At 42.7% G+C, this 27,138-nt stretch overlaps 1 protein-coding gene across 2 annotated transcripts in view; it reads left to right on the forward strand.

Moving 5' to 3' along the window:
• furinb (furin (paired basic amino acid cleaving enzyme) b) overlaps nt 1-27,138 on the forward strand; it is an 87,858-nt gene that overhangs the window by 26,584 nt on the left and 34,136 nt on the right. For both annotated transcript variants that reach the window (XM_074632299.1, XM_074632300.1), the window contains exons 3-6: nt 11,797-11,895; nt 21,605-21,700; nt 24,313-24,441; nt 24,591-24,667. In XM_074632299.1, the coding sequence (XP_074488400.1) occupies nt 11,797-11,895; nt 21,605-21,700; nt 24,313-24,441; nt 24,591-24,667 (401 nt within the window). The remainder of the gene's footprint in view (nt 1-11,796; nt 11,896-21,604; nt 21,701-24,312; nt 24,442-24,590; nt 24,668-27,138) is intronic.

The following is a 27,138-nucleotide window of genomic DNA, read 5'->3' on the forward strand; positions in this document are numbered from 1 at the left end:
TTCTGCACCTCCTCATGGCTCTGTTTTCAGGCTTTAAAAAATCTAGCCCTTAGGCCAGTCACAGGTCATTTCAGAGAGAGAGCGTTGGACGCAGCTGTCAATCACTCGCGAACTCAAATATGAATATAAATACAAGAGAAATACAATGAGAAAGTTTGCTCCAGCTGGTGGGCGGTGCTTGGTATTTCCTCAGCTGATCTCAACATGGCTGCCAGGTCACAAACTTTCTCATTTTACAGCTAAACAGTACACTACAAGATGTTTCTGAAAACATTTGAGCTGGGAAATAGGCATTACAGTAACAGAGTATTGATTCACATTTGATCAGCACTGCCTAGTTTGACTGTTTGATTGGAGTTCGCGAGTGATTGACAGCTGCTCAGAGACGGCAAGGCTCCAACTCGGCTCTGATTGGTTGTTTTCCTCCGGTCTGGGAAATCTTGCAGATGCCATTAGGAGCACCAGAGGACACAGAGGCACATGATTTTTTTTTCAGATTACCTGTCTCGTGCACTACTGTCAGGATATACAGACCACTTTATAAAAATAACTTTTTTTAATCATATTTGCTCTTATTCTACCCACTGCTGTGGGAATAAAAAAATGTATCTTTATAATGATGATGGTGTTTTGCAGGTTGTGTTTACTTATTGTTTTCTTTGCAATTAGATGTGTCTACTGGTTGACGAATGAATAATAAAAATGAAACAGGCACACAAATAGAAACTGTGGTATTTGGAGAGGTTTATATGGTGTGTGCCTCCATCTGTTAAAATGACAGAAAGACTGAGGAGGCGTTGCACATAGTGCCGTTGACCCTATCTGGGCAGACAGGCAGCAGCCTGCACAATCCTGACACCTAAATTGCATTGCGTCGCTGGATTGCCAGTGACACACCGAAACCTACAGCACCTTTCGACCCACTGCAGCGCATGGCGAGGCACCAAAGTGCTGAACAGTGCAGTAAAAAACATCACTGCACCTCAGAAAAAATGCTACAAACACAGAATCCACAATGTACTGAAATACATACAGCACAGTAGTCTGTAGATAAATGTGATCATTTGTAATACGATCACACACAGCCTGAATCTGTCAGGTTTTCTATATTGAGCAGATAGAAAGACATGAATGATTTTAATAAGGGTCTCAACACGGGGAGAGGGATAAAATGTAAGCACTGAACGTGTCGGTTTTAATAGATGGAACCGGAGGAAGAGTCGCTGGGGGGGTGAGTGAAAGACACGCAGAATAAAGGAATTAAACTGACGAGCGCTGAATGGAAATGGAAGTGGAACCTATTTACTTCAGTTCTTGAAAACTAGGGTGACGGAGCCTGACAGAGGCTGCTCTTCTGGCGCCGGGGAATTCAGCATAGGTGATGTGGAAAAAGAGCAGTGGGCTGAGTTACACTCTGCAAATGAATAATCCAGCAGCCTCACAGAATCCCAGCGCTCTTAAACAGGCCACCATCTGAGGAGCGAGCCGGAGGGGACGGCTCGAGGCTGGAGTTGTCTTTTTTTATTGACCTCATCGCACACTGAGCGAGCGGGGAGACAGAGATGTAGAGGTGCGAGTGAGTCTGCGTGTGTCTCTGTGAATGTGCAGGTGTTTCTCCATCGCCTTGTGATGTTTAAGTGAGGGCGTGAGGTGATTCCTGTCTCTGGGGGGGTTTTGTTTTTTCATTCAGTGGCGTTGCGTCCTCTTGCTGCATGTCTGAAGGCGCTGACAGCTTCCATTTTCTTGAGCTGAGCCCTTGAAGTGAAGGGCACACACATAGGCAGAGGACATTTTGCACATTTCCTTTTCAGTAGTCCATCACTGCTGCATTTGCAGCTGTACACCCACGACGCCTCTCTCCGTGCTCCTTCCTCCCCTCTCGCAGCCATTGATAGATTGACTGATCTGAGTCTATGAAAAATCAATAGGACAGCTCTTTGAGTGCTCTACACATTGATTTTTCATGGACTGTAGTTACTGTACTAACAAGTAGCGTGCTTTTCATTCCTTGGGAGAATGTGCCCTTTCATTAGTGCGGACAACAAGTTGAGACAAAGTCATGTCGGAGCACGAGGGCACTATTAACATAAATGAGTGGAGGAGGACGAAGAGGGAGATATTGTTTTTGTTTTTTATTATATGATAGTCAAGTGTTGCTACTCACTTCAGATCAGAATTGCTTTTAAATTTTTATGGCATGGCAATCAAGGCGACACGCCGCCTCCAGGCATAAACTAAAGGCCAACAGCGGCGCTCAGGTTGTACTTGAACAGCACAACACCTTAGCATACTAAACACTATAACACACTCAATATTTCAAAAGATTTCCAGTCGCAATGAGGTTCTTTTTTTAAATCGTTCTCCAGCTATTTTTTTCCCTCCTCATTTACATAACACCATGCTTCATTGCCTACGCTCTTTGTCGGATGCACTCACCGTGGTGGCACGTTTTGCCTCCATAGGTTTCTTTAGATCCACTCATGCTGCTCGGTTTCAGAATGCGTGTTTGCTCTACCCCTCTCCCGACGGCTTGGAAATTAACCCAGTTTGATCTCAATGCTTTGCTTTCCGCTGAAGTTGTTTTCATACATCATCAAGTCTTCTCCGGTTTTTCCTCATGGCAAGTGGAAGAGGCCCCGTGTGGCCCTGGTTTCAGCAAAGACTCTGTTTACCGACGCATCTGTGTTAGTATATACCTCATCCTCTCTCTTCTCTTTTTTTTTGCTCCTCTATTTCTTGCTCAATGAATGGTAAAAGCAGCATTATATGTAGCTCCTCTCAGCCCTAGCCTTGACAGACCATTGCTCTGTAATATATATGAGCAGGTTAACAGCATGATTACTGATATTACCAGCAAAAGGAGAAACCAGCACGCTGCTCTAGAGCACTGCAAAAAAGCAATGGATCCAGCTCTCCCTTGACTCCATGAATATTCGACGCTCCGGTGAAGCATAGTTAAAGTTGGGTGTTTACTAATTTGGTTAACACATTTCTCTGACCAGGACAGGGATTTGAGGCGGGAGAATCAGCCCGGTGGGATAAATCTTAAAATTAAAAAGGCAGAGTGATCTGAAATATTTAAAAGGTCTCTCTCCCTCTCTCACACAAACACACACACACACACACACACACACATAGGTCTCTTTTGTATCCCTTTCTCAAGGCCAGAGCTCTGAATCGCTGCTGTGTAGGTGTGTGCGTGCACTTATGTAAATGACTTTGAACACCAGCAGCGTGTTTGTGAGTTCGATATGCTGGCTGGTTGTATCAGTGCCACTCTCAGCAAGGTTTGGCTGAGTGATGATGTGGCTTTTACTCTGCATGTGTGTGTGTGTGTCTGTGTGTGTGCGTGTGCGTGTGGTTTTTGATAAGCCCCCTCTCCCTGCTCTGTCCCTTATCTGTTCTCTGAAAAATCACACCATAGAGATAAAGTACATCGGGAATGCTACTTTTTCGGGAAAAAAAATGTTTATGTCTGCAGCAAATGCATGAGATTCAGACCATTTAATGTTCTTGTCTAATCTAACTCATTGCATCGAGGCATAAGAGATACGGTGTAGATCCACCATGTTTTATTCAGGCATGGAATCCTAGAGGGAGATACAATCATTGATTAGAATTACAAGGCAGTAGTCATTTGCTGTGACAGAACTGTTTGAATTTAGTTTTACGGTGATGTTAGCCAAAGGTCAGGCATCAGTAGGAGCTCTCTTGGTGTCTCGCATGCCTTTTTGTAGCCATTTCCGACTTAGTTTTCCACCTCCTTCCCTCGTCTATTCTCCTGCGATGTGTTTCTTTCTCCTGCCTCCCTTTCATTTCTCTCCTTTCTTTCATATTCCGTCCGTGTGTCGCACTCTCCCCAGAATAGGAATAGCTCTTGACGGACACGCCGTGATTTAGACTCTCTTTACCTTGTTCAAGGTCTTTGTGCTTTTCCAACAGCTGCTTTAATAACTCTTCTTTATTTTTATTAAAGAGGACTTATTCAATGGCCTTAATCGGTTTTCACACCTTCCATGCTGCCTCCGCCTTGTTACTCCACCGCTACTGGAGGGACGGGCTTCATGGGCATTTTGTTCAGTCTTTGCTATTCAGCCACACAATTAGCCAGAACAGTTTTGTGGCTCAGCTTTTTCCCCAGGACGTCAATTCCCCCGAGCCGCCGAATGCAGACGAGGCGGGCAACATGCAGAATCGGAGCTAAGATGCAAACAAATAATTACCCTTCATTTGAAAACACTCAATTAGCCGCTATTTCAGAGTAAAATAATGACTTTCTCCCACTAAGCGGAACCCCAGAGTTCCAGCTGTAATTAGTCTAAAAGATGGAGGCCCAGTGGCTCAGTGGAGACGATAACAACACAACTGTTTTATTAACCCAACAGCGTACCAACGCACAACAAGATATTTTCTGTGTATATAAGCTGCAACCACCCATTGCTGTAGGGTTTTTGCACTGATGCGTGTTGTGTGGATACGCAACATGAATCAAAGGAAAGGCAACATATAAAAGGAGAAAGCCTTGGTGGGCAATCAATGTGCCGCTGACATTTCTATCTCAGATGTGCAACAGAAGCTGCTTCAGTCTGAAAGCCTTTGCTTTGTACTGTATACTGTACAAAGAGCATTGTGTGCTCACACATTTATGTGCCCACTGTAGCATCTTCCATCAAGGTTAGTGGAGTCGTATATCACAGGCGGTGAATTAAGGTGCTCACTGTTTAGAGTGAATTACTTTTATTGCTGTGTCTCTAACCAACCATTGATGCTCTAGTGTTTTTCCCTGAAAGATGGCTCTGATTGACGCCAGTTCCAATAAAGAGGATTTGCCTCTGTGCACTTTTCCCAAGCTTAAGGGAATACACTTAATGTGGACGTCTGTCACAGTCAATATCAGCATAGTGGCCCTTTAAGCTCCCAATGCTGAATACTGAATATTTGTATTCAGCACCCATACTGAATGCATACAAACACACACACTATTATCATTGCATTAGTTGGCTGGAGACTCTCTCTGCTGCCTCTACACCACCGCATCTCTGAATATTGGAATTCTTTTAAGTCTCCCTGCAGAATTTCCGTGTGGCGATAAGAAAAAATGAGATTTTATTATCCAGCAAGCGCCTATCACTTGAGACAACCGCAGCGTGCCTGGCACGAAGCAAGTTTCAGGCACATTTCTCAGCGAGTACGGTGCATAATTTTACCCTCACTAGTTTTGATGAGAATGAAAAATTTCAAATCAGTTTGTGACATTGGATAGTTGCCGAAACACTGGTATGCACACACGCTGCAATGTGAAATAACATTAGGTAACAGACCAGTGAAAGCTCGTTACATTTCTGTTTTTCGGCGCCACTGATCTGAAGCCAATCCCCTGTGGCCAATATTGACTTAACAACTGTGGCGGGAGGTGGCTGGAGACCAAGGCAGCCACCATAGAGAGAGCCCAGAACAGGACACGCAGCAGAATGTGGGATGTAGGAGACGCACCATGACATTACCTTCAGTCACCTTGAAGTCTAATAACCACTCTGACTGATAACGTCAGCAAATGGCTTGAATTCCCCGGTGGAGTGTAGGAAAAATGTAGCGTGACCTCTGCTTTGGAACACGCAGTTGTAAACCGTGTCTTTTAGCGTTCATTGCCCAACAGTGAGTGGTAGGTAGAGAAAATAGGCAAGGTAAAGGGTTATTCAAGAAATAAAAAATCAAAAGTGGTACACTGAGTGGGCTGAAGACATGGTGAAAAAAAACAGAGTGCAACTGGTTGATTTCTCTTTGATGCTTCACAGCTCTCGGACAGACTGAAAGCTTTTGATACGCAATCTTAATGTCAGTTGCATTCAACGTCAGCTAACGCGTAGACTCCCACATTATGTCTGTTTCTTATAAGTTCAAAGATGTTCAAATTACAAGCTTGAAATAGTTGACATTTACATCAGATGAATCCAATTCAGAAAAATATCAGTTCAAAAGTAATGTCATTTTCAAAACAGTCACGGAATTCAAGATCTTGTCACGGCCGTACAGGGGATGCCAACAAAGAGTGGAGGGTTCAGGAGAGTCTCGGTGTTCACGCTTGCAGACTCACAGGAAGAGAGGGCTGTCCTATTGTGGAAGCAGTGGGCAACTTCCGGGTCTGAAAAGTGAAGCCAATGCGGAAGTGCCTTAAACTTGCATTATTTCTAATAGCCAGCAGGGGGCGACTCCTCTGGTTGCAAAAAGAAATCTGATTCTATAGAAGTCTATGAGAAAATGAGCCTACTTCTCACTTGATTTATTACCTCAGTAAACATTGTAAATATGAGTTTATGGTCTCAATCGCTAGTTTCAAGTCTTCTTCAATACAGCATGATGTTCATTTAGTAAATTATGGTCCCATTTAGAGTCAAATAGACCATAAAGCAGGGGATGCTTTATGGCGTGGCTACCTCCTGATCGACAGGTCACTATCACGGCGTTGTCCGGTCTGGGAGTTATCCCGTTTTCATCTTACAACGTTAACCCTTTCACAGTGTGTTTTCAGTTCATGGAAGTTAATTGTAACATTTTTGGTTGCCTTAAAACTTATTCAGCGTTCGGTTGTACTTAGCTGCACGCTCTTGTGTCACTTCTGGTTGCAAAAAAACAAGATGGCGACGGCCAAAATGACAAACTCGAGGCTTTAAAACGGCAGTCAACAAACCAATATGTGACGTCACGGTGACTATGTCCACTTCTTATATACAGTACAGTCAAAGTGTGGAAGCTATAGTTGCATTAAGGCTTTTGTCTTTTTGTGTCTTGTATTCACAAGTCTGCATTTCAGACTCGACATGTTTCACTGATGATCAGCGAGGAAGTTATTGTAAATATGTAATATAATAATGAACAATTGTTTCATATTTATTGTAAGTATTTTTGAAGTTTCAGACAGAGATCAATACAGTGGTTCTATTATAGAAACATAAGCACGTTAGTTTTAATGAAGTTAAAGAAAAGTATGTATGTCTTTTGTGTCATCAGGTCTTATTTGAGTCAGTGAGAAATATTTCACCAAAATGTCATATACCTCATGCTGCTGATATCTGGTTTTACATGTTGCAAGTCCTGAAAACTGATAACTACAAGAAAATGAGTTATTATCAGTAACCTTCTCTGCCAACAAACAAAAACAGCACCAGACCTCAACAGATCCTCAGTGTATTTTATAATGAAAGATGAAAAACATGATTACGGTTCCCTTGTGGACGGCTTTGGTGCTCAGGTCTTTCAAAGAAGGAAAAAAAAGGGATTTATTATGCTCCATCTATTGTATCTTAAAACACATTACAAGTGGTACTTTCACTGGATTTTACAAGGACGTTTTACTGTAGTCTGTCCTTTCAGTATCTACTGCTTTCACTCTCTGAGAACATAAACTTTACTGAAATACTCTTTTGGATAAAGTGAAAAGGGGAATAAACCTGAATATACGGACTCCAAAGCCATTCAGCGACCCTCTTATTCAAAATCATGCCCCAATTATCTGAAAATAAATCCATCTTATTCTCCAAAAGATTATTTTAAGATCAATTATACTTATCAGCTATTGTTGGCTTGTCCTTGATCCACATATAATAAGAGATTAAACACGTATAGTAGAGTGTAAGATTCTTGCTGTCTTACTTTTCCCTTTTATACTTGCTCTACTTGCCCCTAGAAATAAGAACAGAATGGTTCTTCAAGTCCACGAGGTGCAGATTTGGATTTGGCCAGAGGGAAAGTCTTGAAAACAGTAATTTGCCACAACTCGAGTCTGCTCTCTCACAGAGCTGATACACAGATTCATTTTCATAAATGTATCATTCTTCTGTGTAGATACACATTTTTACTGTATACTATACGTAACTACATACTAAACCCTAGGCATGTAGAATAATCTTATATTAATTCATTCAGATTTACAGTTATTTGGACTATTATTGTGAAAGGATTATCTTGTGCTGACCAGTGGGCAACCTCCGGGGTCTGAAAAGTGAAGCCAATGCTAGAGTGCCTTAAAATTGCATTCTTTCTAATAGCCAGCAGGGGGCGACTCCTCTGGTTGCAAAAAGAAGTCTGATTGTATAGAAGTCTATGAGAAAATGACCCTACTTCTCACTTGATATATTACCTCAGTAAACATTGTAAACATGAGTTTACAAGTTTCAAGTCTTCTTCAATACAGCATGATGTTCTTTTAGTAAATTACGGTCCCATTTAGAGTCAAATAGACGATGAAGCAGGGTATGCTTTAGGGCGTGGCTACCTTTTGATTGACAGGCCGCCACCACGTCGTTGTTCGGTCTGGGAGTTGATTGTGTTTTCGTCTTTCATCCTTTCACAGTGTGTTTTCAGTTCATGGCAGTTAATAGTAACATTTTTGGTCGCCTAAAAACGTCTTATTCAGCATTTGGTTGTACTTAGCTCCACCCTCTCGTGTCACTTCTGGTTGCAAAAAAACAAGATGGTGACGGCCACAATGCCAAACTCAAGGCTTCAAAACGGTAGTTCACAAACCAGTGGGTGACGTCACGGTGACTACTGTACGTCCATTTCTTATATACATTGTATTGTTCTGACTATGCATGACTATCTGACTTCATCCAAATAAATGTCACTTCCCTTTAGAGCTGGAACAATTAGTGGATTCATTCATATCATTGTAAACTGAATAACTGAATTGGGTTATTGGTCAGACAATATTCTAAATGACTAACCAATTTATCGACCAAACAATTGGTAAATTAATATTGGAAGTAATCGTTAATTGCAGCCCTACTTTCCTGTTCTAGATTAGTAGTTTTAACTTTTTTTAGTCATCTACTGTAGATGCACCCTCCTGTTAAAGATTTACCTCAAGGCTACAGGAAGGTATAGACAAGACGGAGATAGGTGCGAAAAACAACTGAAGTAAGAAACACAAGAGATATGAGCGTAAAGGGCAGTGTTCCTCTAAGGCAGACTCAAAGCATAGTGGCAGGGTGACTAATGACCCACAGTGCTCTCAATTATTATCGCTGGCACGCACGCACACACACACACACACACACTCTTGCGCCGTATGATTCATTCTGGTTCAGACTGTAGAGAGGCATGACTCAGCCGCACTCATGGGCAGCTACACCAACATTTCTATCTCCATCTCAATTTCCCAAGACCCATAGACGCTTGGTCTAAATGAGGACATCAGCACTCTAGGAAATAGGTTTGTCCCACAGAAAAGCCACCCCGGTGCAGCACAAATTAGCTTCCTGCCCTACCGCAATCAATGTGAAAGTGGGTCTCATTAATTTCTTGGGTCACATCCCTCATCACACCTCAGCCTTGCATCATTCAGAGGCTTTTTCCTTTTGCATGGCTTTGGTGTTATTTTCCAGACGAGGTGTCTGTAAGGTCAGTCGCTGATTTGCTGAATTTACTTAAGATGTCACGAAGTCAGCATCAACTGAGGATCTTTCACAACAGTGTCTCCAAGGACAGTATACTGTTATAGTGATATAAATACACCCTTCAGTATGGTTTTAGCTTAGCCTTTTGTGCTTTTTCCCTTTCCTTGAGTGTGTAATATAGTTTCTTTGTGCATGTCAAAGGTCTGAAAGTTACAAAGCCCAAAGTCCACACCAAAGGGAGTTACTCTCCCCCACAGAAAACTGCTCCTGAACTGCCTGAAATGCCTCGCTTGAAGTCCCTCCTTTTCTTCTGTAACGTGGTGATGTCACCACGTAACACATTTGAGTAATACCTGCCTAGCGGCTAGTTTGGAACACCCGCAAACAAAGCTGGTTAGAGCGGAGCTGGAGCGGCGTTCGAAGAGATTGGTTCAGTTGACCAAACAAAACAGTGGGCAAGTTGACCAATCAGAGCAGACTGGACTGAAAAGGAGGGGCGGCGGGCGGGAGCTCAAACAGAGCGTTTCAGACAGAGGGTGAAAAGAGATGCTGCAGCACAGCCAGTATAAGACAAATAAAGTGTTTTTTTTATATTAAAGCGTGTAAACAATGTTTTATTAGAAACCAAAAATACAAGTATGCACCTGAAAATGAACATAATAGGTCCTCTTTAAACTTTACTATTTTGCCTATTTATATATTTCTGCTTGACATTTGGGAGCGTTGTGATAATTAACAAGTAATGCTGGGCTTGAACACATAAGCTGTTTAACCCATGTCTATGTAAGTTTGAATCAGTAAAGAAATCTTTTTTTACGTTGACATTTTCGTCGTGCTCTTGCCACATTTGAATCATTTAAGGATTGTCTTTCTGCAGAGCTGTCTCCTCACAAAAGCCACCTTATTCATCTTTCCCCACACATAATTGCGTGCAGCCTGAACTCCAAGGGGACGAGAGATCATTTTTGTACCACGCTGAGCAATTTAAAACTGATGGTCACTCAGTTTATGTGGAAATTATCACAGCAAGGGATTCAAAATCAAGTCTTAATTACAAATATTTGACAAATGAAGTCAAATTGGCCCGGCGCTAGGCTGGCAGCTTTATATCAGCGCTGCCAGAACCGGGCCTGAGAGCTCCAGCCTCCAGTCTGGTCGCCTCGCCGACAGCCAGCCAGCCTGCAGAATCAGCCTGCAGCCCCAGGAGAGCCTTCCATCCTGCTGCGTCTGCTCTTCTCCCTCCTCACACACATCCATCCTGCCTGGTCGGCCTGTCAAACCCTGCGTCTCCCTCCCCCCTCTGCCTCCCTCCGTCATCCCCCTCTTCCTCCGCTCCACTGGGCTTGTGAAGGTGAGCCAGTCCCCAGTGGCACTACTGTACAGATTGCAATGCTTCCTCTTCAAACGGAGGCTTCTCTCTTGTGAATTCTCATGTAAAGAGTGGCTCCTCGTCTCCCTCTTCCTCCACCTTTTGTTTGGTTATTTTTTTGTCTTTTTGCGGCGCACTTATCTCTGGATGTCTTTATTATTTAGCCTCCATGTTGCTCTCAGGTCAGCCGTCCTCGACGATGATGACTATAGAGGCGCAGGGCGCTCCGTGTGTCACTTAAGAGCAAAGCTGACAAAAAGAAAGCACTCCCCGAGGTTTTAGGCCAGTTTTGGTGACAGCTGTCACCCAACCGCTAGTCCTTAAAAGCTCTTTTATGAGCAGGCTGTGCAACGGGACAATGACAGCGGCACGAGGAATGCGTCAGTTTAGCTCTGAAGTGACACTATCTCTAATGGATGCGTCTAATCATTTTTGATAGATGATGTCCATCTGCAGTTGTGTAATGGATGTCTTTCTGTTGGGGCACTTATGTGTGTGTGTGTGTCTGATATTCTCTCCAATTTGCAAAGAGCTTACATCTCTTCACCACACTTCCAGGTTCTGTTCCTCTAGGTCGTGTTGCTCAGTGTGGAATAAATTATCATTTATCAAAGCTGAAACATGTTTCTGAGCTCTGTTCAAACCCTAAACTCAACGAATATCTCACACCGCACTGGCTAGTGAAATTTTAACACCTCATTTAAATGATATAAGACACATTTTGTTAGCATTCAGCAACTCTCATGTGGCTTTTACAGCACTTCTGTGGCTCATGCAATATGTTGTGGGTGCTGATAAAATAATGCTCTCTAACTGCCAGTGCAGTAATAGATATTCTTTTAGCTTTGAATATGGAGAGAACAAATTACCCGACTCCGATGTCCAAATGGATGCGTCTCTTTTCAGCTCTTTCTGAAACAGTCTGCACATTTTACTTGTGTGTCTATGAAAGCCTTGGTGAGCATGGCGTGTTATCTAGCCGTCCAGTCGCTGCGGGTGAACTCATTGCTTTTTCCCTTTCTGTTTGTGCAGGTTTTTGGAGATTATTATCACTTCAGGCATCATGCCGTGGAGAAGAGGGCTTTGTCTGGCCACAGGGGGATGCACATCCGACTGCAAAAAGAACCTCAGGTAAGACTGTTGTCAGCTCTCACACTGCTCATTGTTGGCAACAAAAGGCCAAAAGACAGATTGGATTACACGCAGAGTGTGTATATATCACAAGAGAAAAGGATGCCAGCGTCAATGACAGCTTGTCAAACTGTATTCTTTTTAGTCCACGCCGGTCCTTCCATCTGTCCCCCTGACCTGATCTGAGGTACCACATAGCTGCGAATATGCAAAATAAACCCAACACAACAGCTGGGGGTGTCTCTGTGTTTGGCCTTGCTTTTTCTCCAGTCTTAGCAAAATCATTATTTGCATCTAAATGTTAACTAGAGAGGGAAATTGGCATGCATCCATGTAAAGCAACATCCAAAAACAAGAACATTTTCCTTCCCTGAATGTCATCTTCATTTGGACATCTGGTCCTGAATTTGCACACCAATTTATACCTGGCATACTATAACTCTGCAAAATCTCAGCTTCTATATATACATACCAGATGTAGGTGAGTCAGCATGTGAATGCCAACATGGTGAAACGGAAGTTTTTTTTTTTCTTACTAAGGATTAAGAGATAAGCAGTCTGGCTTTACCAGACCTGTATATCCAAACTATGTTTGCACTGTTCCTACCAAGGAGATAGGTCTCGCAGTATCCGCTGTTATTCTATTATAGGTAAAAAAAAAACTGTATTGATTTTATTTCTTAAATCGAAGAGAATTCAACTCTTGTCACATTTGGGAAAACTGACAAGTTTTTTCCTCATAGACTTTGAAAATGACAGAGAGAGCCAGAGGAGAGAGTGGAGGAGGACTGTTGTAAATCAGCCTTCATGAATAACAAGAGCCTTGTCTTAGGTTGCTTTGCATAATGAAGTTCATGCACTGGCTTGGAACAAATGTGGTGGTTAATTTCGGCTAACACAGAATGGTCTTCATTACAGCTAAACATACACAATCCAGCAGACTTCAGATCGAAGCACATCCACCTGAGCCACCTCACACTACAGGAAAAAAAATACCTCCAGGAAACACTAGATACAATATGTTTCTTTTATGTACAAGGTAAAGTATTCCCTTGTACATAGAAATGGTAATTAGATGTGAAATTTATGGATTATTACGTTGCTGTCTTGTGAAGGCAGCAGGCGATATGCAAATAACAGGCCTATATGAAATATGTAACTTTACCCACTATCAGAAGATCACATTATTTGGGTCATGTTATCAAAAGAAGAGATTCTGTAGGAAATGCAGAAAGTACACTTTTCGGATGAACTTTATACTTCTCCAGTTTGTGTGTTGGGGGCAAAAACTGTGGTTAATAGGGTACATTCTTAAGTCGAAGAATGTCATAACCTTTCGCAAGCTGTGCTCATGGGCTTCGCTGCTTTTATTCACACCAGAGCTGTCGAGGGAGGAAATGTGGTTTGGACCTGAGTGGGCAAAATGCCACACAGGTCCCAGTAACCAAAATAGTGATAACTCCACAAACCTTACTGTCGATGGTTTTATTTGTTTTCTAGAAAATAATGTGGAAAATTGTTCTGTTGACAGTGAGGACTGTGGAAGAGGCATGTTGTTGTTTTACTAGTGGAATGATTTTATGCTTGGAGTGCGGTAAACAAAATGCTCTTCACCTCCGTTGTGTGTGAATCCTCAGTGGTAGAAATCTCAAAACCTGGAACAAATTGTTTTTGCATTGGCCCCTCGGGGTGGTCTGACTCAGCAGATGTAGACTGCAGGTATAAGTCTGCCATTAGCCGTGTATGTCATGCACCATTCTCCTCCCCTTCCGATATATGCGTCATTTATTTTGCAAGGGCGACGTCGCTGCATCCTGAGCTTAGTGCCGCCCACGACGATTGTGGTTGGTTTAAAGAAATACAAACAAGCCAGAGGTAATTGTTTACCCTATAGCAGAATGATAATGTGTAGAGCCAGACCTTTCTTTAGCGCTGACACAGCGCTGTAAAGATAGGTCTGGCTATGAACCAGATTTGACTGTTAGCTCATTAATTGTGCGTTATCAGTCGTCATAAGCCTCATAGATGTGGGTCAGAAGGGGCCTACTGCACCTACTACGTTGTAAAAGTGAAACTTAAAAGTAACACATTCTAAGACATTGTAAAACTGAATGAAACAGTTAAGTTTAGGGAAAAAGATCATGTTTTGGCTTAAAATAACTATGTTTTAAAAGTGAACATACATTTCTACACTACACATCATTTGTTTCACACAGGATGTGGAACCCGACCTCCTGGGTGAAAGTACTGTCCCGTCCCATCCTATCCATCGCCTTCGACCTCCAACCCATATGGAGTTTCGCACTCTTTATACTACATCGCCTGACTTCTGCTTTTGCTCTGATGATAATTACTACGGTCGCTAGAAGTCGCTGTCGTCTTCTTTATTTCTTCTTTCGGTGATCGCCCATGTGAATTGATGATTAAACCTACTTGTGGGTGTAGCAGGGCCCTACTGATCCACATGTATGAGGCTTATAACCACCGATAACACACATTTAAAGACCTGATGACAGTCTAACAGGCCAGGCTATGCAAGACTACACTGGGGAAAATATGTTTCTTTGTGATTTTGATGAATTGACCCTTTAAATCTGCCAATCAGTAATGTTGATAGGGTGTTCACGCAACAGTTTGTTAAAATCCTCATTTAAAATAATGCCTTTACCCAAAAATCTTCCCCATTGATGTCAAAGAAAAGTTGAACTGCAACCCAAGCATCAGCAGCAATAACTACAGGTATATACAGTATGTGTGCGCACTAGTGCGGTAGACACCCACTCTTTCAGTGCTGCTCACACCTGACTCAGCAACACGCTGCTGTCATGTTTACATTGGAAACACTGGAGGCAGTGGTGGAAATTGCTTCTATTTAAAAGCATCCTACGAGGTACCTGACTGGTGCTAAAAAGGGGGCAGTTACTAAGCAAGAACAGACTCAGGCCATCTGTAGCATGGTAGGCCTGCCAAGTAGATCCCAAGGACTGTTCTGTAGCTTTTCCCGAGCCCAAGCTCAAGCTGGCTGAGGAGAGAACTGATGTGGCCTGACAAGTGCTGAAGGCCCCAAGACATCATTAGTGAGATATGGTGACATTCAGCGAGGCCAGTGGTGTCAGGGGTCAGGCTAAGTGGATGTTAACAAGGCTCTGAGAGCATATGGGTTCAGAGGCGTCCGCCGGGAGCTGGTAGAGTCCTGTGGCACTCAAATGGTTGTAAGGTTTGCTTTGAGAGCTCCAAAATCAGCGACAAATGAGATTTAGTATAGGCAGTGACAAAGGAAAGATTTTGTCGAGGATTTAATGATGTACTGGATTTTAGAGTTTGGTGAGGATAAAATGCAGAATGAACCGAAGGACTAATAAGAAACGGTCAACGGAAAGTTGATGTAGCCTTTAATAAGTGGCTTGCAAGGAGCAGAATTAATCTGGAAGATGGAAAGGGAGGTGTCTGTGCCATCTGGCAAAACCAAACGAGAGAGAAAGCATCTTGAATTTGAAACCTTCAGTCCTAACAGCAGAGCCAGGCAGATAAAGACATTTTTTGACAGAAGAGATTCCATCTCTGTCAGCGGTTCAAGTTAACACCGTGCTTGAACCCCGCAGTTATTCAGGGCGGCAGGTTTCTAGCTACGGAGCAACAGTTTGTCCCTAGGTTACCTACACCACCCACACAACCGGAAAACAGACCAAACCTCAGGCAAAGCATGACCGCTGCCAAAAAAACACCACAGCGTTAGTGAGTGGGTTACATGTGTTTATTTATGAGCGTTTGTGTAGTCATATTTGTGTGTCTGTGCGACCATCTGATCCCTGGAAAAGGGGAAATCAAAGGTTCTGCTTCACCTGGTTCAAAGCGAACGCATTTAAAAGGCAGTGGAAACATAATGGCTGGATTTAGATTAGTCAGTGCTCAGCTTTGAGCTTGTTACAGTGTTTCCTCTCTGTAATCCGGCTGCCGTCTCTCACATTACCTCCATTGTCTCTTCCCCTGTGCTCCGCGGTGCTAACATGCCGCTTATCGCCGTTCCCCCTTGAATAATCACACAGTGGCAAGATGACATTGGCAGCTGCATAAGCTTTTACCATTATGCTTGCAAGGGTTGTTTGTCATCTCCTCTCCGCGCCCCACACCTTCTCCATGAGGGAAAGAATCGATTTGTTTTGGGGTGGCTGCTATTGGTTTTGTACAAACCGCAGTGTAAGGCGGCTTACTGCATGCTGTGTTTCGGAGGGACCTTACCCTACACGTCTCTCTCTCTGTCTGGCTTTTAGAGTGCACTATATGTGCACTTTGCTGTGCTGAGGCCTCACTGTTAAAGGATAAGGCTGGCGATATTCTATATTCGTGTTATTGTAAACGAATCCCATGAAAAGACCAAAACCAACAATGCATTAGTTCATCTCTAAATACCCGGCTTGTCTGCGGCACCAAGCCCACTGGTTCCTACTGAACATGTAAATGTTTCAGCATGAGTCACATGAGGAAAAGATGCATTTGTTGTGGACTATTTTCAGCAGAGGATTTGGTGTACTAGCGAGTGTTTAAGCCAGTGGCCTTCGTCACACATGTCTGCGGGTTGTGAGCAGTTAAACTGAAGACTGAAAGAGAGATTCATCCCTCTCACATTGCTTTATTTTCATGTCATACTAGCTTGTCGAGATAAAATAAATAACGCTCCAAACTTACGCAAAATTTTGGCGAGGAATGTGTTCTATGGGTACCCACGAGTCTCCCCTTTACAGATGCACCACTTTATGATAATCACATGCAGTTTGGGGACAAGTCATAGTCAAGTCAGCACACTGACACACTGACAGCTGTTGTTGCCTGTTGGGCTGCAGTCTGCCATGTTATGATTTGATTTTTTTATGCTAAATGTAGTACCTGTGAGGGTTTCTGGACCAGACTGCCTGCATGAAATAAAAATCTGGATGTCATCTAACTTCCTAAAACTCAACAGCAACAAAACAGAGCTCATGGTTGTGGCTCCCAAGGCCCTGCTCCGGAAGGTTGGAAATCCACATCTGGACGTGGACTGCTGTTCTTTCTCCCCATCCTCAGAAGTCCGCAACCTGGGTGTCATCCTGGACCCGGCTCTCTCATTCCAGTCGCACATCAAGTTCATCACCAAATCCGCTTTCTTCCACCTAAAAAACATCTCTCGTCTCCGGCAATCACTCTCTGACTCCGTGGCAGAAACCCTCATCCCCGCCTACGTCACCTCCCGTTTGGACTACTGCAATGGAGTTCTGTCTGCCGGGGTTCACAGCAAAGCCCTGGACAGGCTCCAGTATGTGCAGAACTCAACAGCCAGGGTTCTCACCCGCACCAAGCCCTGGCAGCACATCAGCCCCACCCTCATCCACCTCCATAGGCTCCCGGTCAAGAGCTTTCAGTGTGACAGCCCCCACCCTCTGTAACTCTCTTTCCATAGAGCTCCGCAACGCCCAATACCCGGACAGCCTCAAAAGACACCTTAAAACCCACCTCTTCAACAAGGCCTATGGCCTCCAGCTACTGCTATGTTCCGTTTGTTGTGTCTATTTATGTCTATGTTAAGCGTCCTTGGGTTCCTTAAAAGGCGCTATATAAATCCAAGTTATTATTATTATTATTATTATTTTGTGTTGGTAATTGATTTCTAGTAATAAATATATACATATATTTGCATAAAGCAAGCATATTTGCCCACTCCCATGTTGACAAGAGTATTAAATACTTGACAAATCTCCCTTTTACGGTACATTTTGAACAGATAAAAAATCAATTGTCAGCCCTAGTTTTTAATAGTGTTTGGACAACAATGGGTGATATATAGCACAGAGAAATAAGCAGGCTTTGGATTCACTGTTTGGAGGATTAATTCGTTGTTGGTTTTGTTTTTTTCATGGGAGTTGTTGATGATAACAAAAAAATATGACCAGACTCATCCTTTTAGGTATCATCTTTCTCTGTGGAAACACAGTTTCATAGATCAAAGCAGAGGCTGTCTCTCCGTCAGTCTCTCTGCATTACAAACAATACCAGCATGACTTCTCCTTAGTCATCAGACAGGAAAGCCCTCAGGACTCTGTGCAAGAGATGTAACAAATAGTTTACTGCTCAAGCGCATCGCAGACCTAGGCCACGTTGAGACCTCCTTCTTGCCTCACGATTGCTTTCTTGTGCGGTTGTGTTTGACTGCTCTTTGTCCTTGTCCCAGAACCTCAGGGTGCTGCTTATACTATATCTAGAGTCTTTAGGAAGATATTGACCTTGTTTTTGTCAGTCATTAAGAGTGGGGTTTTTGCACATACAGTATACATAAAATACTCCACAATTTGCCATAATTAAAAAGATGAGATTACATTACATCTATTACATTGAATGTCAGCTTTTTTAAGGTGGCGCGATATAAGTGAGCTGTGAGGCAAACGTTTAATCATTTGCTTTAATAGGCTATATAAATGAACCACTATATATCCCGCAGTAGATGGCTGTATCCTGCTCATCATCTGATCTATCTATCGGTTGTAATTTTGCTCTGATAATAATGTGGTGTGCAGGGGCCAGCGGTGCAACGAGGTCAGTCGTGTGCAGTAGTAAAATGTAATGAAATGAGATAAATGTTAATTAGTCTAGGGTCACTTGAATAAGGTTAATGGCTCCATTCTCTGAGGCAAAGTTTTCAAATAGGTTAGGAGCTACACCGCCCTCGGTAGCTGCACTGAACACGTTCTCATTGCTTTGTACTGTAAGACCATGTGATCGTGAAATCAAGCACTCACTTCCAGAAACTATTTTGGCAGCAAAAACAGAAAAAGATTGAAAAGAACTTAAGACTCTCAGAATCTGCCGAGCTTTGTGCCGGAAATTGTTTAGTTTAGACACGCGTTGCTTGGGTGCTCTTCACACCAAAGTAGAATCAGTTTAAGCTTTGTTACCTTCAGCGAAAATTCAGCTAAGGATGCATTCAAAAGTGGAATTAGTTTAAGCTTTGTCACCTTCAGCAAAAATTCAATGTTCATGTGAAAGTATTGTTCCTTAATTTACAACTTATAGCTGACTGCCTTTTATTGAATTAGAGCAAAGTGGATGTGTGATAAAGAAATATCCTTCATAATAGATGTTTCTTTTTGGATCACACACATCTGTAACAAATGTATTTATATAAGAATCATTGTACTGTAGCAAGACATGAAAGCATCGTGGAAGTTTGATGTGCTTTCAAACCTCTCAACAAATCAGATGTTGTCTTTGTTAATGAGCAACAGACATATGGGAATATTTTATTTTTGACCACCGTTTTCAGGAGGCGTTCCTTATTAAAGGTCACATATTATACTCCATTTAAACTAGTTATTATAGGTCTCAGACACCTCCAAACCATGTCTCTGAAGTTTTTTTTTCAAAAAAACAATCAGATCATGCATTCCAGCATGTCTCTATAACCTCTGTTTCAGCCCATTTCCAAAAGTGCTGATTTCTGTGTCTGTAGCTCTGTAGGTCTCATATTATGCTCATTTCCAGGTTCATAGATGTATTTTAATGTTGCACTAGAACATGTTTACATGCTGCAATGTTCAAAAAACCCTTTATTCTTCTCATACTGCAGCCTGAGTCTGCCTGCCTCAGAGCCTAATTCAGCCTCTGTCTGAAAACCCCTGATTCACAGCCTGTCTCCTCCCACTCTGCTCTGATTGGTCAGCGTTTTCTGTCAATCAAACGTCCTCAATAACAGCGTCACCCTCCCCCTCCCTCCCTCCCGGAGAAGCTCTCTCTCTCTCTCTCTCTCTCAGAGAGAGAGAGAGAGAGAGAGAGCCACGGGTGGAGAGATAGCAGCTAGAATAAAGTTTATAAACCACTTTAAAGTTTATAAACCAGAAACTTCACCCAGCGCACGTTACCGGAGGAATCTGATCAGAAATCGGCGACAAATGATGAACATCTGCGGTCCAGATTCCAGGTTTTCCTGACGGTTTCTCTCAGGTAAATAATGCTGTTTATATCTCTGTTAGTTAGCTCAGTGTTTACCTTATGCATCAACTCTGTAAACCGTAAACATACACTCTGTTTTACGTCTGTCTTTACAGATCCATCTGTGAGAAATGACCGACAGAATCATCCCAGAGGAGAGCAGACAGCTGAGAGCAGATGGCTCTGTTTACATGGAGATACAGAGCTAACCCGGTAGCATGTAGCTAACCCGGTAGCATGTAGCTACATGCTAACGGGTTAGCTACATGCTACCGCTATGAGACGGTGTGTAAACACAGCGACCATCAGGGTGGAAAATAGAAGATGTGAAACAGTAGTCAGTTCATTATTTCTGCTAAAAGATAAATGTATGGAAGATCAGAGTAATGGTATATTATTTACAGTAGTAGCTGTCTCTGTGTTACCATGACTACAGACCACCGGAGCTTAGCTTACTGTAGTTTACCAGAGCTGAAGACTTTCTCCTGTACCATGTTAACATAACTAACTAACAGGTGGGATGATTACAAATGCTGTGAATAATTAATATTGTCATCTGTCAACTCAAATAAAGTTTGACTGTGAAACAGAAATGTGTTGTGTTGCTTACAAGTCACTATTTACTACCTGTACTCTGCTACATGCATGACATCAAATATATATAATATATAAATATCATCTGTTTAAACAGTGTAATTACATAAAGCCTTTGTGAAAGAACATGTTATATTTAGATGATGGGAGTACATGAAGCCTGTTCTGCTGGTTCTTGCAGACTAACTGTAGGAGCTACTTTGCTCAAGTTCGGTTGAGGAGGAGAGACAGTGACGCGCTGTGGGGCGGGGTCAGCTACTGAAGGTTCTCTCTGGTTCGATCAGGAAACCCTTATATGGCTAATTCTCTAACGACGTCAGAAGAAAAGAAAAGCTGCGCAGCGTTGTTTCGACACCCATTTCCGGACAAACGGAGCAGGAGAAAAAGAGAGAGGATGGTCTTTTATGATACTATGGTGACTTGTAGACACACTGGGGACAGATATTGATGTTTAAAAGACATGGAAAAGTGCATTTTGCATAATAGGTGACCTTTAAGGTTACAACGTTCCAGCCTTTATCTGATTTTGTCTCACAGCTGGGATATGAAATGCTCAGTCAACAATACACACAGTGAAATGTGCCAAACAGTGGCAGTCTGGACAGATCTGAACAAATATCAATTTCTATGTCTTTAATCATTCTTACTGCTGCTCACAGAGCAAAATACCTGTCAAAATACATAAATACAAGCATGACAGAAGAACAGCTGAGTGGCCCAGTCATTTTAACTCCCAATGGACAGACATTAAATTATTTGCTATTGTGTGGCTTTTTGCAAGAACTGATTTTCTTTCTTTTTTTGCAACTTCAGAAATCAAAACTATGAAATGACATTTACTATTTGTGGTATTAGCATTTTGCTGTCACCCACCCGTACCAATTCTGTGCACATCCCAGCAGCCTCCAGGACTTCAAAGGACCCTTCTTTGGCACGCCGACTGTACAGCAACACTTTCCCTCAGCATCTCAGGAATGAAACAAATTAGATTTGCTTCACATCTCTGCCTCTCTTTCTAGTTATTGCTTTTGGAACACAGCTGGGGCCGCGTTTTTTCCACAGCTAATTTAGAGCATTGGAACATTAGTAATGACACAATGGCATGTGAGGATAACTGTTTAAACTATGAATTATTTCTGTGTGTGTGTGTGTGTACCAGGTCCTGTGGGCGGAGCAGCAAGTGGTGAAAAAAAGGAAGAAGAGAGATATCTATGAAGACCCAACAGACCCTGATTTCCCCAAGCAGTGGTACCTGGTGCGTGACGGTCTCTTATCTTTACAACCTTTATTAGTCATTATAGCAAAAATGAAGTTGAAAATTACGAACATTCAGTATAATAGGGGCGAGGGAAAAATCGATACAGCATTGTATCATGATATTTTGCGCGGCAATATTGTATCGATACACGGATGTCAAGTATCGATCTTTTATTATATAAACTATTATTACATGGCTTTGTTGAATACTCGATTCTGATTGGTCAATCACGGCGTTCTACGGTCTGTTATTTCTTTATAGCAGACTGTTGCTATGTATAACAGACTGTTGCTATGGGCACAGCTCTGATGTCGGACTCTGGCGGACCGTTTTTGTGTCAAATTATTGATTTTTTAAGTAAGTAGCCGCGTAATAAGCGAGACAATGTACAGCTAGCGGGTCATTGTTGTGAAATAAACCCCTTCAGGGCGATGAGAGACCCCTCTGCATCGGTCTGTGCAGCAGTGGGTAGAATTGGAGCAAATATGATTAAAAAAAAGTTATTTTTATAAAACGGTCACTATATCCTGACAGTAGTGCATGAGACAGGTAATCTGAAAAAATTCATGTGTCTCTGTGTCCTCCTCCGATGCTCCTAATGGCATCTGCAAGATTTCACAGACCGGAGGAAAACAACCAATCAGAGCCGAGCTGGAGCCTGCCGTCTCTGAGCAGCAGACTGTTTAGCTGTAAAATGAGAATGTTTGTGATCTAGCAGCCATGTAGAGATTAATTGAGGACATATCGAGCACCACCCACCAGCCAGAGCAAACTTTCTCATTTTACAGCTAAACAGTACACTACAAGATGTTTCTGAAAACATTTGAGGCGAGAAATAGGCATTACAGTAACAGAATATTGATTCATATTTGATCAGCGCTGCCTAGTTTGACCGTTTGATTGGAGTTCGCGAGTGATTGACTGCTGCCTCTGTTGAATGAACAGCCAATAGGAACGCTCTCTCTCTCTGAAATGACCTGTGATTGGTTTAAGTATTGTGATAATATTGTATCATGGGGCCTCTGGTGATTCCCACCCTTACAGTATATGTATATTATTTTTTTTTTAAATGCCACACTGTGTATCTCACAGTAACATTTTAAAGCTGCATCTGTGTAACACTACCAGCAAATAAATTAGTAGGTGTTTTTTTGTTTTCGTTCAAAAGGCTTTTTTTCAGATTTAAACGCCAAGGAGAAGGTCCTCCTCTGCATTCAGATTTGTTCACAGCAAAGTGTTTTTTCATTTTTCAGTGTCGGCACTGCAATCATTTCTAATTAAACCTTGAAGGCCTCCTCATTCAGCCCCGTCTGAACAGCACTCAATGGTTCCAATTCTGCAGAAGCGACACCTGATTTAAGATGTGTTCATTATCGCGGTGGCAGAAGTTATTAATTCCCTCATGGTCAGTCAGATAAGCATGAATTGAATTGCTGTCTTTGGGGCTAACCCTGTAGGCTTTTAGTTACAACAGCCTCGCCACCAACTCAATGTTTCCACAGTCAGAGCAGAGGTATAATACAACGCATCCCAGGATGCCGGCTTGAGTGGGGAAATTAAATGTCAGGACAGATCGACGACTAAGCTGTATCACCTGTGAAACATTGATAGCGAATGGCCCTGCTTCTTTATTCACAGCTTTTCTCGGAGATGCTTCAATTTGCCCTAATCTCCCCTTTCTCCCTTTTTTACATACACTGCAACGGATTAATGACAGCATTGACTATCCCAGACATAAATCACCAGTGAATAGAAGTTGTGCAACCACCTCTGCCATTCAGCTTTAAACCTCTAATCGTCCTAGGACTTAAACCTTTTTTTTTCTCCTATGCAAAGTATTCTACACAGAGTTGAAAACCAAACAAATTAGCTTAACGCATATGCCACCGATGCTGATGGGAGTACAACCAAGGATTTTATATTGGTTTATTATGCTAGGTCAGTTTTCTAGCAAACATTAACTTAAAATATGTATTGAATGGTGTGCCAGTTCAAAGCCTACATCCAGAACTTAAGCTACTTACCGAAGCATCCAGGCATCCTCGCATGCAGGAGTCGAGCCCCGTGGAGAAAAATCAGCAGGAAACAGAGGAGGGGGCAGAAAAGACTGTCTGTGATGTCTTTTCCATTTCTACCCATGTTTATCTTTAACCATCTCTTTCACCTCCAGCGCTCACTTCTCTTCACACTTCTCACAGTTATTCATCCAAATCACGCTTTACCACTCCGCATCCCCCCCCTTTTTGCCTCCCTCCCCCTCCTCTCAGACTGCTATTTCTTCTGCGAGAGAGGCAAATGCTCTCAGTGAGATTTCTGACCTGCAACAGGTTGTCTGTCTGTTTTTTTCTGACAGCGTAACTACAGTAGGATGCTCACACTGGGCAGCTCAGCCCAGGGAGGCAGACATGTCAGGGTGATGCATTAAAATTGGATTTTAGGTGTCCACGAGCCACCTCTGATCTTCCTTTTGTCTTGGTGTTTATCTTTTATATTGAGCATTTCTGTGTTTAACTTTCTGCAGACCTAACACTGATAGACTGTTGGTCTGTCTGGGAAGTGTCAGTCACCAGCAGATTGACAGCTGAACAAAAGCCTTGTGTCTCTTCCAGTCCACACCGACACACCAAGACCTGAATACCAAAGTAGCCTGGGCTCAAGGCTACACGGGAAGAGGCGTGGTGGTCACTATCCTGGATGACGGCATTGAGAAAGATCACCCTGACCTCATCAACAATTATGTAAGTCAGAAACACAAAGAAGCATGATGTAGCCTCCCTATTTGTAAAATAGCATTTACAGACAATATACAGAGAAAAATGAAACAAAGTTAAATGAGAGCTTCAAAATAACATGATTGGTGTCCCAACTGTTTTCCCGTCTGTCGTAGGACCCTGAGGCCAGCTATGATGTTAATGATGGAGATGCCGACCCCCAACCGAGATACACGCAGCGAAATGAGAACAGGTAATTTGGCGAAAGCAGCGACCTGGCAACAGCACTAGGAATAGATCTTAATTGCTTCAAAATTAGCTTTCAATCTTTATGGAAATTTGGCAAACAGGCGCAGACATTATTATGATTAATTTCGTTGTGAGAGTGGCCAAGCATATTCATAAACGGAGAAATAATTTGATTTCCTTGTTATCTTCTCTGTTTTTGACCAAACAACCCTTGTTGTTTTTTGACTGGCCACTATCCTCCTATAAATGTTAGTTGACAGGGGAATGACACTGGTGAAAAAGCACCAAGTCTTTGGCTGAAGCATTTACATTTAGAAACCAATTATAGAAAGTTTGAAGGCACTGGTGCAATCATTCTGCAAAGTCTTGAAAGATTGTTCCCCTTTTTCTTTTCTTTTTTTTACTTGCTTCAGTACACAAGCCAAGCTGCTGTAGCTGCATTTCAAGATCCAGCCCCACAGCCACTTATTTGTTGCTAATACAATACTTGTTTACTTGCCCCTTAGTGATTCATGCTCTTCCCCTCCAGTCTTTGGTCACATTAAAACATGTTCGCCCCAATTTATTGATGGAACGCTAAAGCTTCCAGCAAGGGCAAATCCTCCTCCTCCCTTCCCTCTCCCTGTTCCTCCAAACACCATGGTCTTCTGCCTTTTGTCCAATCCCCCTGGAACAGATGAGAAGCTACATCCCCGCCTCTGAAGAGCACAGCAGGATTTCTCTCAAATCTCTCTCTTTTTCTGGGAATGCTTCCACCAAGTCTTTTTGTAGTTGTTTGTTTTTGTTCTTTATTTTGGGGTTTATAAAGCGCAGCATCCATTTGCAGTTGGTCAGTTTTCACGAGATTGCAGAAACTATTATGTAAGAATAGAATCTACGCAGATGTTCTGATGTGAACTTTGACATTATCTCTCTTAATCTATCTATGTTTTTCTGTCCTCATCTGAAACCTGATCTATTCATCTGCAGTATTTATTAATCTTGAAAGAGGCTAGCGTCAGCAGTTTCTAGAGCAGAGGCCTTGTTTCTCGTCCTTGCCGACAGCTCGAGCAGCCATGCAGAGCGACCCAAACCCTTTCTGTCAGTGTAAAGTAGATCCCACTCTGTCCTGCTGATGGAACAAAGCACTACTGGAGGGGATTACTCCGTGCCTCTGGTTCACTCCAACTCCCCAACTGCACCACGCTATTACTTCAGAGAGACACACACACTCATACACACACATAATAAAAACACAGATTGCCCAGATTTGCGCTCACACACACTCTACCACTCATGTCAGTGGAATTGCCGAAGCAAATTATCTCGGACTGGATCAATTTATGGGCATGGACTGAAAAGCATAAGGGTGTGTTTCTGTGTCTCCGGCGTGGAGCTGGAGTGACCTGTGGACAAATTATATCCAATGAGTTATGTAAATCACCACAGAGAAATGCAGGCTGACAGTGAGTAATGCTCACAACCCCCTCACAATGAGATTATATGAATATATTCATCGCACAACAAAAAAGCAAAGGAGAGTCAGAGGCGGGCATTTTTCCGCAGCCACGAAGGCCAGTTCATTTGTACTGATGACACGTAAGGCTGATTTTTGAATTCTCATCTCTGGGTTTGTCCTCAGAGATGCTCTGTGTAGTCTTGAGTTGACAGCTCTGTCAGATATTGCTGAAGGGGGTGCAGGCTAAGTTGAAGGCTGGTTGAAGTCTGTGCCAAGCAGGTAATCCGTTTGTGCTTCATCATGTCAGCGTTTGGCTTTTTTTTTTTCTACTTTTCTCCACTTTTCCTCCATTATGTCAGTGCGATGTGGACGGAGAGGGTGGGGCTGGAGCAGAGGGTAGCAGGATTGATTTCACCTCCTGTCCGCAGCCTGACATTAAAGCAGAACGCTATATATATATATATATATTTCTAAAAACCTCAACGAGTGACAAGAAGGCTGTGCAGTATGGTCAAAATCAGGATATTAATCATGATAATGATACATAGATTTTTCCATATGTATCAATGTGTGAAATGTTTTACTCTAAATTGCCCGTAGGTGTGAATGTGAGCATGAATGGTTGTCTGTCTCTATGTGTCAGCCCTGTGATAGTCTGGCGACCTGTCCAGGGTGTACCCCGCCTTCACCCAATGTCAGCTGGGATCGGCTCAAGCCCCCCCGCGACCCCGAACGGGATACGTGGTTACAGATAATGGATGGATGGATGGATCAATGTGTGAGACCAAACTCTTTGAATATGTCAAAGAAAAAGTAAAATGACCACTTTTCTTCATTTTCATGATCACAACATGATTTCACTAAGAGCTTTTCAATTGCCTCCGCACGGCTCTCATCATGGCGACAGCGGAGCTGGCGGCTCGCAGCTAACGGTGCTAACAGTGGAAACAACGGCAAAAAGTGCTGACAGAGCTAACAGTGTTAACCTGGGGGGGGGGGGACCGGAAAGTGGTTGCTACGTTTCCGCAACGTCGTTG

The sequence above is a fragment of the Sebastes fasciatus genome, chromosome 4, assembly GCF_043250625.1.
Source record: "Sebastes fasciatus isolate fSebFas1 chromosome 4, fSebFas1.pri, whole genome shotgun sequence".
NCBI classification, from domain to species: domain Eukaryota; kingdom Metazoa; phylum Chordata; class Actinopteri; order Perciformes; family Sebastidae; genus Sebastes; species Sebastes fasciatus.